The 18808-nt window shown below is 42.3% G+C and overlaps 1 protein-coding gene across 1 annotated transcript; it reads right to left on the bottom strand.

Moving 5' to 3' along the window:
- Positions 1 to 160: 160 nt before the first annotated feature.
- LOC120065070 (myosin-7B-like) lies at positions 161 to 16475 on the bottom strand. The gene is given in 28 exon segments (XM_039015756.1): positions 161 to 277; positions 404 to 497; positions 620 to 724; positions 1238 to 1480; positions 1590 to 1845; positions 5906 to 6033; positions 6153 to 6276; positions 6375 to 6492; positions 6635 to 6722; positions 7242 to 7445; positions 7807 to 7987; positions 8226 to 8395; positions 8588 to 8698; positions 8700 to 8744; positions 9108 to 9226; positions 9378 to 9516; positions 9643 to 9746; positions 9837 to 9895; positions 9897 to 9933; positions 10072 to 10135; positions 10258 to 10350; positions 13272 to 13292; positions 13912 to 14008; positions 14428 to 14455; positions 14669 to 14825; positions 15080 to 15223; positions 15811 to 16073; positions 16437 to 16475. Coding segments are annotated over 26 exon segments (3051 nt in total). The 5' UTR covers positions 16012 to 16073; positions 16437 to 16475; the 3' UTR covers positions 161 to 277; positions 404 to 482.
- Between the last annotated feature and the right edge of the window lie 2333 nt (positions 16476 to 18808).

Raw genomic sequence — 18808 nt, 5'->3', positions numbered from 1 at the left:
TGGATTACTCTGTGAGCTGAAACACACGAGAAACACAGTATGTTTCAGTAACAACCACCGATAATACAGAGGGCATGGGAATAAATACTCCGGAGAAGACCATGTTATGTGATCTATCACAATTTACTGGTATCGTCCATAAAGTGTAGTACTGACCTTGGGCCCTTGGTCCCGAGTGCGAACACGGAGCTTGTTGACAGTGGTCTCGGCCCTCTGCATCGTCCAGTTCATGCTGGATCTTCCTGAACTTGGTCAGATTGGAGTTGGCTTGTTCCTCCTGAGAGGAGAAGACAGAGAGCAGGGAACTAGATCATACCACTGTAGGCCATTTGGAAACAGACCCACATTTCATACAGTAACACAACAGTTGAAATGAAAACTTGAAATGTTGTGGGGGACTTACCGCTTCCTTAGCCTGCCTCTTGTAGCTCTTCACCTTGGCCTGCAGCTTGTCTATGAGCTCCTGAGAACGGGCCAGGTTCTTACTGTCCTCCTGTCTGCAAGGACAAAAACAAACAGCAGAGGGCAGCATGACGCACTACATCACATCCCAACACCTGACAGGCCAGGCAGCTCTTTCAATAAACAGTACATACAATCATGTGGTATGTTTCAGTACCTGGTAGGTGAGCTCTTTGATCCTCCTCTCATACTTGCGGACTCCCTTCTGGAACTCCTGGCTCCTCTTCTGCTCAGACTCCAGCTCATTCTCCAACTTTTTCACCTGTTGATGGGAGACTATCAGATCACTGATCTACACTCACCGTCCAATATTGGTGAACAACTTTAACCAAGTAAGTGAAGTAGCCTTGCACAAGCCTTGGCTGGAGCAGGTTGCCATTTATTGGGATGACTCATGTACTGGAGGCATCTCTGCAGGGTAGTCACTACCTGGCACAGCCACAAAGTCATAAAATCAGATTTTAAACCTAAACAGTAAACACACTTTTAACCTCATGCCTAACCTTAAAATAAGACCAAAAATCAAATTTTTGTTTACATGCATTTTTTCGGTAAATAGCCAAATTTGACTCTGACGCTGGCCCATCTAGTGGAAATCGCTCAGCTCTGCCACCAGGATAAGATTCATCCAAATAAACGCCAACCTGCCGACCTGGAGCGGCTCATAGAAGCAGCAGCTTATCTCCTGTTTCTGTAGCGCGAGGCAGCATGATGTACAAGTACACCCCCTGGATAGAACGCAGGTCCCTTCTCTGTGATCCTCTAATCTCCTCACCCTGTTCTCAGTGGTGTGTTTCTCCTTCTCCACCTTGGTCATGGTGATCTCTATGTCATCGTTGTCTTTCTTCAGCTCAGAACACTCGTCCTCTAGCTTGCATATCTTGGCGAGCACGCAGGCGTTCATCCCCTCCTCGTCCTCCAGCCTCTCCATCATCTCTTTGACCTTGGCCTCCAGCTGGATCTTAGCCTTGATCAGGAGGTCACAGCCGTCCTCCGTGTCCGCCAGGTTTTCCTGCTCCTGCAGGGAGAGAGAGAGGGAGAAATGGGAGGTGACATTGGAGCCCTAATGGTACCATGCTGTAGGAGGTAGTAAATGCGTGCATCGCCGTCAGTCTGTGGGAACTTACTGCCTGCAGCTCCAGAGAGAGGTCATTCTTCTCTTGGATCAGACTGACCTGCTTCTTCTCCAGCTCTTTACGTTTTACCTCTAACTTCTCCAGGGCCTCCTTCAGCCTGGCCAACTCTTCCTTTAGAGTGGCCATCTCCTTCTCTGTGGTGGCGCTCTTTAGCAGAGGCTTGATCTTGAAGAAGAGCATCATCCATTGCCAGTGCTTCACCGTGTTGAAGGCCCGGATGTTCCACTGGATGATCACCAGAGCCTCCCTGGAAACAGGAAGTAAGTAGAGGTCAGAATTAGGGCTTTTTCTGTCTTCTTCCTGTGCTTGACTTGGACTCAACCAGTTTAAGGTGCTCCATCGAGTTCATATGAGCAAATCCATACCTGACTTATACCCTGACTTAGATGACAAGTGTGGACGTTGGGCCCAGTCTCCTGCTAACCTCACACACATGTTCTGGTCTTGCTCCAAAATGATGAGCTTCTGGACTTCGATCTTTTAAATCTCATCACAGGTTCTAGCTATTCAACTTCAACCATCACCCCATGTTGCTATTTTTAGAGATGTAGAAGACCCCATTTACAGTGCATTTGGGAAGTATTCAGACCCCTTCTCTTTTTCCACATTTTGTTACGTTACAACCTTATTCTAAAATTGATAAAATCCTTTTTCAATCTACACACAATACCCCATAATGACAAAGCAAAAACAGGTTTTTAGAAATTTTAGCAAATGTATTAAAAAAAAACAACTGATATCACATTTATTCTGACATTTTACTCAGTACTATGTTGAAGCAACTTGGCAGCGATTACAGCCTCAAGTCTTCTTGGGTAGGACATTACAAGCTTGGCACACCTGTATTTGGGGAGTTTCTCCCATTCTTCTCTGCAGATCCTCTCAAGCTCTGTCAGGCTGGATGGGGAGCGTCGCTGCACAGCTATTTCGATCAGGTTCATGTCCGTGCTCTGGCTGGGCCACTCAGACGTTCAGAGACTTGTCCCGAAACCACTCCTGCATTGTCTTGGCTGTGTGCTTAGGGTCGTTGTCCAGTCTGAGGTCCTGAGCACTCTGGAGCAGGTTTTCATCAAGGATCTCTCTGTACTTTGTTCAGTTCATCTTTCCCTCAATCCTGACTAGTCTCTCAATCCCTGCCGCTGAAAAACATCCCCACAGCATGATGCTGCCACCACCATGCTTCACCGTAGGGATGGTGCCAGGTTTCCTCCAGACGTGACACTTGGCATTCAGGCCAACGTGTTCAATCTTGGTTTCACCAGACCAGAGAATGTCATGGTCTGAAAGTCTTTAGGTGCCTTTTGGTAAACTCCAAGTGGGCTGTCATGTGCTTTTTTACCGAGGAGTGGCCTCTGCCTGGCCACTCTACCATAAAGGCCTGATTGGTGGAGTGCTGCAGAGATGGTTGTCCTTCTGGAAAATTCTCCCATCTCAACAGAAGAACTCAGGAGCACTGTCAGAATGACCATCGGGTTCTTGGTAACATCCCTGACCTAGGCCCTTCTCCCCCGGTTGCTCAGTTTGGCCGGACGGACAGGTTTAGGAATAGTCTTGGTGGTTCCAAACTTCTTCCATTTAAGAATGATGGAAGCCACTGTGTTCTTGGTGATCTTCAATGCTGCAGACATTTTTGGGTACCCTCTGTGCCTCGACACAATCCTGTCTCGGAGCTCTACGAACAATTCCTTCTACCTCGTGGCTTGGTTTTTGATCTGACATGCACTGTCAATTGCGGGACCTTATATTGATAGGTGGACTCCAATCAAGTTGTAGAAACATCTCAATGATGATCAATGGAAACAGGATGCACCTGAGCTCAATTTTGAGTCTCATAGCAAAGGCTCTGTATACTTATGTAAGGTATTTCTGTTTTACATTTTTTATACATGTTTTGCTTTGTCATTATGGGGTATTGTGTGTAGATTTAATCAATTTTAGAATAAGCAGTAGCGTAACAAAATGTGGAAAAACACCCTTATGCTATTGCATTCACAACTGTGCTGAGCCGTCACAGAATTCTGCTGAGTTGGAAATCCTCAGCGCCTATACCTCCTTAGCTGTGTGGCTCAAAGACATTGTTTTTTTCTTAAATTAGAAAAGATCAAATTTACGTTGAGGTTTATCTTTATCTTATACTTTGAGGGTCTCTCTACCGTTCCTACTAAATGAACAATTACCACACATAAATAATTAAACTGTATTTTTTGACCAAGTGAAAATGTCTGGTTAGAAATTCACCACAGCTTGTAATTGACCTAGTCTGTCTCATCATAATTATGAGTTCCCTTATTGTTAGGCAAATTAAAGCTGGAATAATTATGCAATCTGGCATCCTTCATGACATGTTTAATGTCTTGGATCAACCAAAGGCTGAAGATTTTCAAAATAAGGATGGCGTCTCACACCCCTAGACATATGCAACTACAATATTTGAAAAAAAGTGCTATCTAGAACCAAAAAGGGTTATAGGAGAACCCTTTGGAGAACCCATTTTGGTTCCAGGTAGAACCCATTTTACAGAGGGTTCTACATGGAACCCAAAAGGATTCTCCAAAGGGTTCTCGCTTTTTTTCAAATAGTGTGGTTGCATATATCTAGGGGTGTGAGTCGCCATCCAGGTAGAACCAAAAATGGTTCTACCTGGAACCAAAAAGGGTTCTCTTATGGGGACAGCTGAAGAATCCTTTTAGATACAAGACATTTTTGCAACCTGGTCAGGCACTGCCTGTCAGAGTTGTGAATGTGTGCCTGAGTGAGTACAGGGCCATGGTCAGGCAGGGTGTCGGGGGTAGCAGAGTGAATGGGGAGGTGGCTGTGGTATGAGTATGATTGCATTTCTGACATGACTCCATGCTCTGCCTCTCAAAGGTGAGTGTCTATGTGTTTATTTAGAAACTAAAGCTCTCTATCAAACAGCAGGCTTTAATCATCTGTCACCCGCCACATATTCCATCTATGTGCTTACTTAGAACTGCAGGCGCCTGGGACAAAAGAGGCCAAGGGCCACGGGGCAGGCGGGGGGGTTGTATTTTTAGGGTGGGCCCTAGCAGCTGCCACTTTGCACATGTCGCCACCTAGCTCTAAGGACACCGTCAGCATTGTTTAATTTAGGGAGAGCAGAGAGGGGAGAGGGACCGGGACGGGTGGGGAGGAGTGTGTGTGAGGGAGGTAATGGGGTCAATATTACCGTGGGGGCCACACACATGCAGGGTAACCATACATGGACAAGCACACGCCTCACACACGCCGCTAACATTGCCCTTGCATACCACACATACTAGACCATTCAACTGGCGGCCCGCGGGCCAGATCCAGCCCATGTATTAATTTATACTCGCCCTTTGATCAATTCTGAACATTTAATAAAAGTTCTGCAAAAAATTCCCTGCACAATTTTGACGTTCAGTACCAAAACGACAAGCACTATAGTGGTTGTCTATAGTGTTTTTTCTAGCATTTTTTAGAGGTTTCTAGCACCTCTGGCGTGTTGATTTATTTTTTCTTCATATGAATTTGGATCTAGCCTCAGTTTAAGCTACAAAATATTATGACCCCATTCCTGAAAGCTCTGACTCCAAGGAACACGTATGTACGTGCATTCTGTTTCCCTCTCTGAGACTCGTAGGACTCGTTAGAAGGGAGTGTGACTCAAAGTGCACCTAATGACAAAGGGAAATGAATTCAAAGCATACTTCCTTCCGACTGGAATTTGGCAGTACCTGATTTGACATGTTTTGTGTTATTTATTGAGATGCTTAGTTTTGGTGAGCGAGCGTTGCTCCTTTTCCTTTTCACTGATGATCAAATTCGGGGGTTGCACCTCGACTCACGTTGGTTGAGCGCCCTCCTCCTTTCCTAACTACTTTTAGTGACGTTTCATTTGAAGAAATGTGCTTTATTGGTGGTTGTGCGTTGCTTTTTTACAGTTCTTCCAAAGAATGTGGAAATTGTCTGGCCCCCCTGCAATAAACCTTTTTTTACATCTGGCCCGCATAAGAATATAGTTGAATAGCCCTGTACTACACCATGGGAGCGTGCACAAAGTTATAATATATCACAAACTGAAAGGGAGCAACTGATCATATTACTATTGAACCTGTTGGAGGAAGCAACTGGTGGAGGAGTTGGTTTGTTTATACTGATGTCTTTATCTTACTATGAATGGTTCCAAAAAAATGCCATGATCAAATCTCTCTGGGTTTAAATGTTGACCAAATACTCTCAGATCATAAGTACACCTGACTTCATTTAGGTACTCTACTAGAGCACTTGAAAGGATCAAATCAAATGAAGCCATGGTCCCTTACTTCCTGGTCATCATATTCTGGAGCTCCATCCTCATGATCTTGCCTCGGCTGACAGCCTGGAGCAGCGTGAGGACCTTGGCCAGACACTCATCCCTCATCTCCTCCAGCAGCCCCACCTTAAAGAACACCTACAGGAGGAGAACACCCAGTCAGGAAGATCAAATGCAACTTAATTTGCCTGTAGACAAAATGTGTGTTAATGTGATTCATTGACAAAACATGGAAATGTAAAGCCTCAGCCTCCTACCTTGGTGTGTCCAAATTTGTACTGGTTGTGGTCAATATCTAGGGACCAGAGCCGTTTCTCTGTTTCTTTCCTGCTGTCCACAAACGTATCATCGGGGAAGGCATGTGGGTTCAGGATGTGATAGCTGTTAGTAAAAAACAACAACATTGTATTGTATGATTAATTCCAAATGTCTTTTTTTATGTGTGTGTTGTGGGAATGAACGTGTGTTATCACACTCACCGCTGTTTGAACTCTGCGTATATGATACGGTTTGGAAATCCCTTCCTGCATATCCTAATGCCCTCCAGCACACCGTTACAGCGAAGCTGGTGCAGCACCATGAAGAAATCCATGATCCCTGCAGAGGACCGGGGGAGAGGAGGTAATCAATCAGAGTAGAGGATGCTCTCTGGAGCACTTACAGTAAACAAGATGTTCCTCAGATTTCCTTGGCACTCAGACTCCCTTGGATCTCAGTTGAATGTTGTACTGTGGCGTACCTGGGGTCTTGGTCTTGTTGGGGATAAGGCAACGCACAAAGTGTGGCTGAGTGCAGCGAAGGTTAGTCATCAGCTTGTTCAGGTTCTCCTGCAGACAGAGAAGCACACATAACGGATGGAGAGAATGAAAACCTAAGCTAGCATTGACGATGGGAATGTTGCTCAATGTAGGTTCAGTGTTTACAACATCAGCAAATATCTAAGTTATTGCAGCAGTTTATGAAAACAAATTCTCCCTCACACTTTCAGTTATGGTGCACAGCTGTAGCTCTTCCATTGACTTCAGGGAGGATACAGTATGTGATGTTTATGAGAATGGAGCCAGCACAGACTTAAAGTGATGTTCATGTGATCATTTCCCTAAACATCACTGCAAGTCTTAACTGTCTCCTTCTCAGCACAGGATAGATGATCTCTCAATGTTGATGCAGCTTCACTGCCTAACTAGCTATATCCTTTCTGTTTGTTTATTACACCTTAATGACTTGTATAGTTTTACTGTCTACTACAGTAGATAAAGTATAATCCAGCTGGATCACATTAGATTAGCTTGTGATATTGTCAATTTAGCCAGCATTTTGTTGATAGAGTAAATTGTCACTCTCACCTCATACAGCTGTGACATGGTCTGGAAAGAGGCAGCCTTCTTCCTCTTCTCCTTTCCTCCAGTCTTTTGGTCTGAGTCAGAGCCAACATAGTTTTCATGGAGGCACGACAGCAGCTTGTTGGAGGACTTCTGGAAGCCCACCACCACCGTCTCATTCAACAGGTCTTTGTTTTTGTCCAGCCACCCAATGACGTTGTATGGTACCTGGAGTGTCAGGATGAGGTCAACCGTTAACATACTTTCTAGATCATATTTTCACATACACTACACGATAATTAGGAGGACACATCGTTTTCTGGAAAGAGGGGTATAGAAAGGAGATATCACAATACTTTCAAATCCTGCTCGGTTTTGAGTGAATATCACTAAGGATTTTGATGGATTGAGAAGCTCATGTGGCTAAAAGTTGCTCTAACTACTGCCAAAAAAATCCTAATGAAAGTTGTAGGTGAAAAATGAAACGTTTGTTTCCTTTTTTACTTTCTGTGTTGTATATATATTCATGATTGTCAAGTTATTGGTTTGTTTCAATTGTATTGTAATATTATACCATTCATACATACACCACTCCAGCGTAGTGCATCAGCTCAAAGTGGGCCTCATATTTGCGCTTCTTATCGGGCCGCGGTTTCTGGAAGTTAGCTGACTTTCCAATGTGGTTGTCGTACATCTTGGCTTTAAAGCTGTTGTCTGTAGCCTTGGGGAACATGCACTCCTCTTCAAGGACGGACATGATCCCCAGAGGCAGAAGAAACAAAGCTCAATTAAACATACATGTTGTGAATCTGAAATGGATCATGCAATCAAATATAATACAATACATACAACAAATTCTGCAGGAACAAACACACATGCAGGATCCTATCATGAAACATATTAGCAAGCAAACACATCATTGGGTTCAATACCTCATCCGATGTGGGAAGTTCTTGTTCATTTCTAATGTTAATGCAAAGTCTTTGAGAAGTGGTAGCTCCCCATACCTTCTCTATGAGGTCAATGCCAGCCTGTAGGTCGAGTCCGAAGTCTATAAAGGTCCACTCAATAACCTCCCGTTCGTACTCCTCCTCCTCCAGGATGAACATGTGGTGGTTGAAATACTGTTGCAGTTTCTCATTGGTGAAGTTGAGGCATAGCTGCTCAAAGCTGTTGAGCTGAAATGAAAGAGGGACAGGGGTTCGGAATAAGCATATCGAGTGGAATAAGCACTTCAGATTTTAGTCTTGTGAAATGAAGCTGAAAAAGAATGTTGATATTTACAGACCACACACAAAAAAATCGGTTTAAGATCCAGGAAGAGAGTGAATTAAAACATTCTGTGAAAATTGTTGTGAGGAAAGACTTACATCAAAGATCTCAAAGCCAGCTATATCCAGCACTCCGATAAAGAACTGGCAAGGCAGGGATTTGTACAGGGTCTTGTTGATGCGTCCCACCAGCCATTTGAACATACATATACATATAGTAAGTGGCTTTGGCCAGAGCTCCGACGGAATAGTTAACCTACAACACACACACACACACACACACACACACACACACACACACACACACACACACACACACACACACACACACACACACACACACACACACACACACACACACACACACACACACACACACACACACAGGTCACACAACTGTCATTCACATGGATAACACTCTGTTGCTTGGATACCAGTTTCTAGAGTCTGGTGAATATATTGATCAATAGAGGATTAAGAAGCTATCCCTGCAGACATGCTCAGCACTGAGGTAAATGAACACACATTAAGCTGAATTCACTTCAAGACAAGTGAATATTTGTAGCTGTACAGATGCTGTTGAGTGCTGTGTCCTAACTGTGCGGTGGTGAGTCCTCACCTGTTCGACGCTCTGTCCCTTCACCACATACTCGTTCCCCACCTTCACCCTAGGGTGCAGGAGCCCCTTGATGAGGTCAGCTGAACTGACTCCCATCAGGTAGGAGGCTTTGTCAGCACCTGGACAAACACACAGGACATATACATGATGAAAAACATGCATAACACACTTGGTTGGAGGCTACAATGGAATTGGTCCTGATCTGCTCTTGCTTATTAGTCTTAGACAGTCCACTTTTATGCAAAATCTCAAATTGGTAGTCCCCCTTACTTTCAGTGCTATCATTCTCTGCCTGCTCCTCGCGCTGCTTCTGCTTGAACTTCATGTTGCCGAAGTGCATGATTGCTCCCACTATCTTATAGCAGCCATACTTCTCATCAGGAGTGAACCTCAGGATGTCCATGGCATTCTGTGGAGAAACCAGGGTAAGTGATGTCATGACTCACCAAGGCTGATCAATGGAGCAAGTACATTTGACAAATTCCTTACTGATAGTTGGTCTAGCAGTAAGGAATAGCAGAGTAAGAGCTCTTACATCGGTGGCCATGAGCTCCCCTCCATCGTCCATGTTCTCCACATTGGTCACGCCATGAGAGCAGAAGTGGTAGTCGTACGGGTTGGTGGACACCAGCAGTATGTCTGTGGTGGAGACAATCTTTGTCAATCAAAACCCATGGGTCACCTAACACTAACACTTTCTGGGTAGTATTGAATTTGATCCTAATTTACCTAGAAGTTCTGGTTTCTTCTGGGACATGATCTGGTAGTAGATATGGTAGCTTCTCTCCAGGCTGCTGAAATATCACTCTGGATTTTTCCAGAAGATCTAAAGGAGAGAAAGAATGGGCATATCTTTAATTTATCACACCCTGAAAATTCTGTTTTAGAGAAACTTGTGTGCAGAGTTTGGCTCTTTATGCAGGTGTTATGAGCTCATCCCATTTTGCTTTTTGATGGTACTCACATATATCAATATCTGCAGAGGCTAGTTTCCCTGTGGGCCCAAAGTGGATCTTGATGAACCTGCCCTGTAGGAGTGGTGGAGAGTAAACAGTAACAATCACATAAAGCAGATGGAGTATAATCAACCTACTAATTTATGCTATTGCCATCCATTTTTCAAAAGCTTTCATTCATTTTGTATACTCACAAAACGGTACGAGTTGTCGTTCCTCAGCGTTTTGGCATTGCCAAATGCCTCCATGGCGGGGTTAGCCTCAATGATCTGGTCCTCCAAGGTGCCCTAGCAGAGAAGCAAGACAAGTACAGGACTAACACTGAGTCCCAACTAGACAGAACTGCTTTTGGGGATCACACTGGAGTTGATCAAGCCTGGCCTGAGAACAATACAAAATATACTTTACATATTTCTGAGCACCTCCAAGACGTATGATACTTACTAATGGTCTTGTTACTTAAGACAAACATGAAAATAGGAAGGTTGGTCAGGGAGGATGGATGTGCGTAATCTGTGACAGTCTAGTACAGGGGTTCTCAAACTTTTTAGGGACCGGGACCCCATTTGTGATAGAAAATTCATCAGGGACCCCCTCATAATCCGAACATAACTCAAGTGAGATAGAAATAGCATACAAAGAGTTTTACTTTTACTTTGGCAGTACATAGCCGGACAAACCAAGTCTCAGACCTATGGAAGGAACATTTTAAAGGCCCGCCACTTAGCAACAGAGAGAAAATGTTGCAGTTTTCAAGCGAATTTCCAGCATTTCTGCACATTTTGTCAAGTGTCAGAGATATTTTGTTGTTGCAGCTTTAAAGATAATATCCTGCAATTCAACATGTTTTTCCATGAGGCAGAGAGAATACTTTGCGGTTATTAAGCTTAAATTAGAGTGCTTTTATGCTTAAAAAAACACATTTTGGGGAATACAAGAAGTAATAAGTTGAAAATTGTTATATTTGGTGGAGTACTGTGGAAACCAATATCCCTGTGAGCTTCCCAGGCCCATGTTGCCCAGTGTTAAGAACATAAATTGTAGATTAATATTACAAAGTATTGTATTACACCCTCTAAACTTATTCTACCGATCCCTTGGCCAACATGTGTTTAATCTGTTGTTGTTAGTAATAATCCTAATGTTTTATATATATACAATGCATTCGGAAAGTATTCAGACCCCTTAACTTTTTCCACAATTTGTTACGTTACAGCCTTATTCTAAACTTCTTTTTTTTTATCCTCATCAATCTACATACAATACCCCATAATGAATAAATGTTTGTGAATGTATTAAAGAATAAAACTTAAATATGACATTTACATAAGTATTCAGACCCTTTACTCAGTACTTTGTTGAAGCACCTTTGGCAGCGATTACAGCCTCAAGTCTTCTTTGGTATGACGCTACAAGCTTGGCACACCTGTATTTGGGGAGTTTCTCCCATTCTTCTCTGCAGATCCTCTCAAGCTCTGTCAGGTTGGATGGGGAGCGTCGCTGCACAGCTATTTTCAGGTCTCTCCAGAGATGTTCGATCGGGTTCATGTCTGGGTTCTGGCTGGGCCACTCAAGGACATTCAGAGACTTGTCCCAAAGCCACTCCTGTGTTGTCTTGGCTGTGTGCTTAGGGTCGTTGTCCTATTGGAAGGTGAACCTTCGTCCCAGCCTAAGCTCCTGAGCACTCTGGTTTTCATCAAGGATCTCTCTGTACCTTGCTCCGTTCATCTTTCCCTCAATCCTGACTAGTCTCCCAGTCCCTGCCGCTGAAAAACATCCCCACAGTGATGGTGCCATGTTTCCTCCAGATGTGACGCTTGGCATTCAGGCTAAAGAGTTCAATCTTGGTTTCATCAGACCAGATAATCTTGTTTCTCATGGTCTGAGAGTCCTTTGAGGACCTTTTGGCAAACTCCAAGCGGGCTGTCATGTGCTTTTTACTGAGGAGTGGCTTCCGTCTGGCCACTCTAACATAAAGGCCTGTTTGGTGGAGTGCTGCAGAGATAGTTGGCCTTTTGGAAGGTTCTCCCATCTCCACAGAGGAACTCTGGAGCTCTGTCAGAGTGACCATCGGGTTCTTGGTCACCTCCCTGACCAAGGACATTCTCCCCTGATTGCTCAGTTTGTCCTGGCAGCCAGGTATAGGAAGAGTCTTGGTGGTTCCAAACTTCTTCCATTTAAGAATGATGGAGGCCACTGTGTTCTTGGGACCTTCAATGCTGCAGAAATGTTTTAGTACCCTTCCCCAGATCTGTGCCTCAACACAATCCTTTCTCGGAGCTCTACGGACAATTCCTTTTACCTCAAGGCATGGTTTTTGCTCTGACATGCACTGTCAACTGTGAGACCTTATTTAGACAGATGTGCCTTTCCAAATCATGTCCAATCAATTGAATTTACCACAGGTGAACTCCAATCAAGTTGTAGAAACATCTCAAGAATGATCAATGGAAACAGGATGCAGCTGAGCTCAATTTCGAGTCTCATACCAAAGGGTCTGAATACTTACATATATAAAGTATTTCTGTTTTAACTTTTTTATACATTTGCAAAAATTTCTTAAAACCTGTTTTTGCATTGTCATTATAGGGCATTGTGTGTATATTGATGAGGAAAAATAATAATATAATCAAGTTTAGAATAAGGCTGTAATGTAACAAAATGTGGGAAAAAGGAAGGGGTCTGAATGCTTTCCGAATGCACTGTATATATTTTGAGATCTGGCCGCGGACCCCACATTGAGAACCCCTGGTCTAGCAATCCAAAGGTTGCATGTTCGAGTTGCGTCGGGGATAACTGTATAACTTTAGCTAACCCTTCCCCTGACCCTTACTTTAAACTTAACCCAATTCACCTAACCTTTTGTTGTTTTAGTTCTCTTAACCTTTGTCTTAGTTACCTTAACCGCCAATGTAAATTCTCCCGTAATTCTCTTTTGTTGTTATGACGCAACAAGCAACTTGGTCTCAGAGGTGAAAAATTCTATATGTCCTCTAAGATGTATGATAAGTTACATCATCCAATCCGTATGCTATTGTACGGTAAGCTGTATGATACGTCATCGAATTTGTAGGATATTGTACGACCGCTATTCCATTCATAATGTAACATAACGTAACATATCATACTAAATGGAGTATCACAGATTTACATACAGATAAGAATTGCCCTGAGACCACATTGGTTGATCATGATGTAATTTACTTACCCCTGTTTTGGTTGCAGGACCCTGTTTTGAGGGAAGAGGTTGAGATCATTGTAAATGTATTATGCTCTTTCTGAACTCTTTCACAGTCAATAAAGAAAATTACAGCAACATTTCATATACTGAGGAGGTAGACAATGATACAATTTAGTTAGTGCTGAATAATATGTTTATTCTAAAGTAAATAAAGAAACTTTGTGCCTAGAGAGAAATAATGGAGTGCATATTGAGCAACAAGGACAAAAAACGTAGAAAAATTTTAGCGAGGAAAATCTAAATGAAAAATCAAAATGGGATTGAGAGGAAAATCTAAATGGTGGAGCTGTAACGGGTGTTAATAACAACAGAACATTTCAAAAAGGAAAGATATAAGACTTGAATGAATGAAAAAAATAAAGATAAAAAAAATGAGAAAGAGAACAAGCAGTAACAAAAGAGGGCTGCATACATGACAAACATGGGTAGACTTTGAGCCACAAAGGACAGTAAAAATGTATATTAACATTCACTGTTTTGATGCTGAATGACGGAATATGACCAAGAAGTCATAAAGGGAAAGGGTAAACATTTAGCGAGTCCCAAACACCCCAAAAAAATGTAAAAGGGGGTGGAAAAAAAATCTGGAATGCCATATTGGCCTTACTCCTTTTTTAGCAGCTGCTTCCCCAAGAGCTGCTACAATGGCAAAATACTGAATGACACGTTTCGTGTTGACAGTTTTGCCAGCACCGGATTCTCTGCTATAGGAGTGTGGGACAAGTATAGATAAGAAAGGAAATGTGCAGATAAAACAGGTAAAAAATGCACAAATCAAGAAAATTAGACTAAATACTGCAGCCAAGCACAAAATACCAGAATGTTCTCGCTGAAAGAAAAAATAGTACCAACATCTTTAGCCCCCCCCCCCAAAAAAACTCCTGTTTCGACATCTTGAGTTATAGCACAAAAAAAAATAGAACATTGTTTTATATACACATTTTAAAACAGTGGCTGTGTTTGGACGGCCTAGAATACATTATGATTGCTCATACAGAGACAAGGCCAACGTCACAAGTTGTTCTTCTTGTTTTTGCTAGCAGTGTATGATACAACAGCAGACGGTAGGGTATCACAGTGATTAGAGCACAGTTTTCTGAGGTGGATTTGGGTTTTTACTTACGTGATGAGCATGGACTGATTCACGCGATCTGTGTAGATATCATAAAGAGTGAACTGTTAGAAAAGGCTTGTGTAATAGTAGTAGTACTACGTCAACTTGTATTTTGGTGAAGCTCTACTTAAGTCACGTTATATTCCATTACTGTCTGGAGTTTGTGTGCACTATCATGACTTCTAGTGGCAAGCATCAGGTTTCTGACAACATGGAGGAGTGTGAGTATTATTTGTGCTGAGTGACTCACTGCGCAGCATGTCATTGTAGGCGTTGTCTGCGATGGCGTAGACGTGGGGCGGGACCTCTGCGCGGCGCTTGCCTTTGTAGGCAGTGACAACAGGGGAGATGTAGACAGGCAGCCATTTGCATGGGTTCACTGTCACACAGAACAGCCCAGAGTAGGTCTGTGGAGAGAGAGTTGAATAAGCCAATTCATCATACTTGGGCTATAGTTTCAACACCTCTGACATACTGTTTAATCAAGTTGTTCCCCAAAAGACCCAACTGAGCAATAATAGAAGGATGAGGGGCACTAACTGACAGTCTCATTTCATATGGCCTAAAAACAGACTGACGTGTGGTTCTGGCTACTCAGGGATCCCAGGAAGTGCATGGAACAACTGTCCCACCCCGCCATTGCCCCTGTGGGGTCACTCACGTAGATCATCCATGCGGCGTAGCGCCTGCGCAGGTTGAAGAACACAGAGGCCTCGTTGAGGTGTGTCAGCATGGCCATATCCTCTATCCTGTCAAACTTAGGAGGATTTATCTGCTGGATGTCCGCCTGCTTCACTGTAAGAGACTAGAGTTAGGGAGAGGAAGGAGGAAGAGACGTCAGTGAGACTGGGGCCTTGGGCAAGGAAAACTGTGGTCATATATATTCTGGTTCTGTTGTCATATCATATTCAGTCACTACAAACCTATATTCCATGTTATTCTTAAAAACGATTCATAATAACGTATCAGAATAAATGATTTATTATATTTATTATGAGTATTTAATTATTTTATTTAGTATTTAACTATCTATAAACACTTGCAAAGAAATGACCCACTGGGAACAGATGCCAGTTCAACGTCTAGTTTTGATTTACATTTAGTTGAGTTGTCAACTAACGTGAATTCAAAGTGAAATCAACAAAACAATACATGTTATTTGACTTGGGTTAAAAGGTGGGTGACAAATATACGAAATTCCCTTATGTTGATGACTTTTTGCAAATCCAATCAGTTTTCCCACATTGATTCAACGTCATCACATATATATACTTATTAAAGACGTGGAAACAACGTTGATTCAACCAGTTTTTGCACAGTGAGGAGGTAATGCAGTCATATTTTCTAAACCTGAGTAAATGGTTGTGTCAAATCCCTGAGCGCAGCACTCACCCTTCTATCTTTGGTCTCAACGATGACTTGGTCTCTGTTGAGCTCCTTGATCTTAACCTCAATGTAAGCCTCCTTTTCGTCTGGAACCCATGCTCGCTTTTTACCATCAAACGCGATGGTCTTCGCAGTCAGCAACTCCAGGTCAGTTTTGCATAGAAAAGGACCAGCCTCTCCGAACTCATTCGCATCAAAGCGGGACATCACCGCAATGGCAACTCCACACGCCGACGAAGCACCGACAGGACAGACGATTTGTCAAACTCCTTGGAAAAGAGAGGAACATTTACTTTGCATTCTTTTGTTTTCTTATTACGGTTCACATTTAAGTGAGTCAACTTTTTCCTCATTCATAAAAAGTTAAGTTTGGACAAACGTAGGAATGAAACATGACCAAACCAAAAACGCACTCAAATAACAACATTTACGATTCGTGCGTAATGTAGTGAGTAAATCCATTCTTGACAATAGAAGACAGCACAGTTTAGGCAGCACAGAAATAGCAAGATACATTTTTCAGCAAGAATTTAAAAAATATATTGTATAAAAAACCACACATGGGTATGGCACCGGTGCGTAAAGGCGTGTAATGATGTAAAAACCCAAAACCAGGCGAGTTGTAAACTGACCTCAAAACAGGGTCCTGCAACGGGATGACTATTTGGAACAGTGTGTGCGCTTTATATTGTCTTTCTCAAGGTCACAGTCAGAGTAGCTTAGTCCCTAATTAGCATATGCCACCTCCTCCATCGCCTATTGGTTGTGACCGCGTGTCTCAATTGACACAAAAGGAAAGCAAGGTTTTTATCTCAAGCTGACTATTTTTACAGTAACAATTTATGTAGGGTACACATTGTGAAGGGGTAAACATAATTATAATACGATTGAACTGCTTTTATAAACTTTGGTGTCACTGTCAGCTGTGGAACCACTATCTAGTCGACAACCATGCAGAATGACAATACGTAATTGCCTCTAACTAGACTGAAACACAATACATTTCACTGATAAGCCGTTTAAGTTGCCCACGAATTTGTAAACATAAGGGGTTTAAAAAGTTAAAATACCGTTGTGAGCAGATAGGTCTATAAAGTGTCATCCTGAAATATATTCTAAATAACTGTCTTATTACACAAGGGTTAACTAATAGTTTACTATTAAATAGTTTATTCACAATTATTTACAGTTATTATTGCCTGTGAATGCAATTGTCCGGTATATTTTACAAAATACTTCACACTTATCCATTATATGTAGTAGCTTATTAAATCTATTTGTTGACACTAAAACCTGTCTAGTGTCACTTTTGTCCTCAATGAAAATACCAAGTGTTATGTTATTCTCTAAATAAAAGTTCCTGAAAAGCTCAAGTCTGCACAGCGCAACAGGAAGTGAATGAGATGCCCATGTGCTCACTCTGTCCCTCAGTAATTGCCCAGGCGGCTTCTTTGTTGTGAGGAGCCAACAGGGGTGTCTGCCATTGTGTGTGGCCACAGGAGGATGCAACCTTAGAAGAGATTATTTCAGGAGCCCGTCTGTGTGACATTAAACATGCTCTATAAATACATCACACAATATTAATAGAGACAAACGGCTCTGTGTTTGAACATGGTGGCGGACAGTACATCTACATTCTCTACGTGGAAGATACTGACACACTGAAGATGTTTGAGCAATGTATTGATGAAATAGCAAAGCAGTAATATTTTGGTAACAATTTATATTGGTGTTCTGTCATAATGTCTCCACAAGGTGGTCATAAATGACTTATGCAAAGATAATGGCACATTGCCAGTACTCCATATTGTGAAAGTGAAATATCTCAACTCCTGAGAACTCTACTGTGCTAAATGTAAAAGGAAAACTACTAGTGTGCTTTAGTCTATGAACGTTATGAGTCTTATTATTAGGACGGTGCCTCTCAAATTCTGGCCCCAGTGGACCTGACCTTCAGTCCAGAGGAGCAGAGGAGGAGATGGTGCCTTGTATGAGTGCATAGAGGGGGGTGGGTTCAAAGTGTCCCAGAATAGACAAAGCCAGAGTCCAGCATTCCTGATTGAAAGATTCACTGTTGGAAAGATCTATTGTTGAACAGGCACAGTAGCACATTTTCATGTTCCAGTGCTGTAGTCACAGCAGTACAGAAGCAGTGGCCGAAATGCAATTGCAATTCATTTGTAATTTCCTCAGCTGAAGAGACAGTACAAACAGAGAGAAGACACAAATTAGAGGGTTATAATGTTCGGTAACACTTTATTTGAAGAGTCCATTATAAACCATTCATAAGGCATTAATAAATTGTGTGTTCATAATTTATTAATCCTTACTGCTACATTAATAAACCATTTACTAGTCATTAGTAAAGTATTTTTGCAGTCCCTAATCTAAAGTGAGTGCTATTTGTACTTTAAAATGAATACTTTATAAATGTTTTGATTGACCAGTGTAATTTCTCACAAAAAGATGGGCATGCCATTGGACATTAGACATTCCTGCAGTACCTGGTAAAAGATTAATCACACAACACAGGATGTTTAAGGAACTGCATACACATACAGTTGAAGTTGGACGTTTACATACACCTTAGCCAAATACATTTAAACTCAGTTTTTCACAATTCCTGACATTTAATCCTAGTAAAAATTCCCTGTCTTAGGTCAGTTAGGATCACTACTGTCACGTTCTGTCCATAGTTCTTGTGTGTTTTGCTTGTTTTAGTGTTGGTCAGGACGTGAGCTGGGTGGGCATTCTATGTTGTGTGTCTTGTTTGTCCGTTTCTATGTTTGGCCTAATATGGTTCTCAATCAGAGGCAGATGTTTTGTGTTGTCTCTGATTGGGAATCATATATAGGTGGCTTGTTTTGTGTTGGGGATTGTGGGTGGTTGTTTCCTGTCTCTGTGTTTTCTCTGCACCAGATAGGGCTGTTTCGGTTTGCCACGTTTGTTATTTTGTTAGTTGTAAGTGTTCACAGTTTCGTCTTGTTTATTAAAGTCATGTTGA

The sequence above is a fragment of the Salvelinus namaycush genome, chromosome 20 (assembly GCF_016432855.1).
Source record: "Salvelinus namaycush isolate Seneca chromosome 20, SaNama_1.0, whole genome shotgun sequence".
NCBI lineage: Eukaryota > Metazoa > Chordata > Actinopteri > Salmoniformes > Salmonidae > Salvelinus > Salvelinus namaycush.
This window is presented reverse-complemented; position numbering and strand designations above follow the sequence as displayed.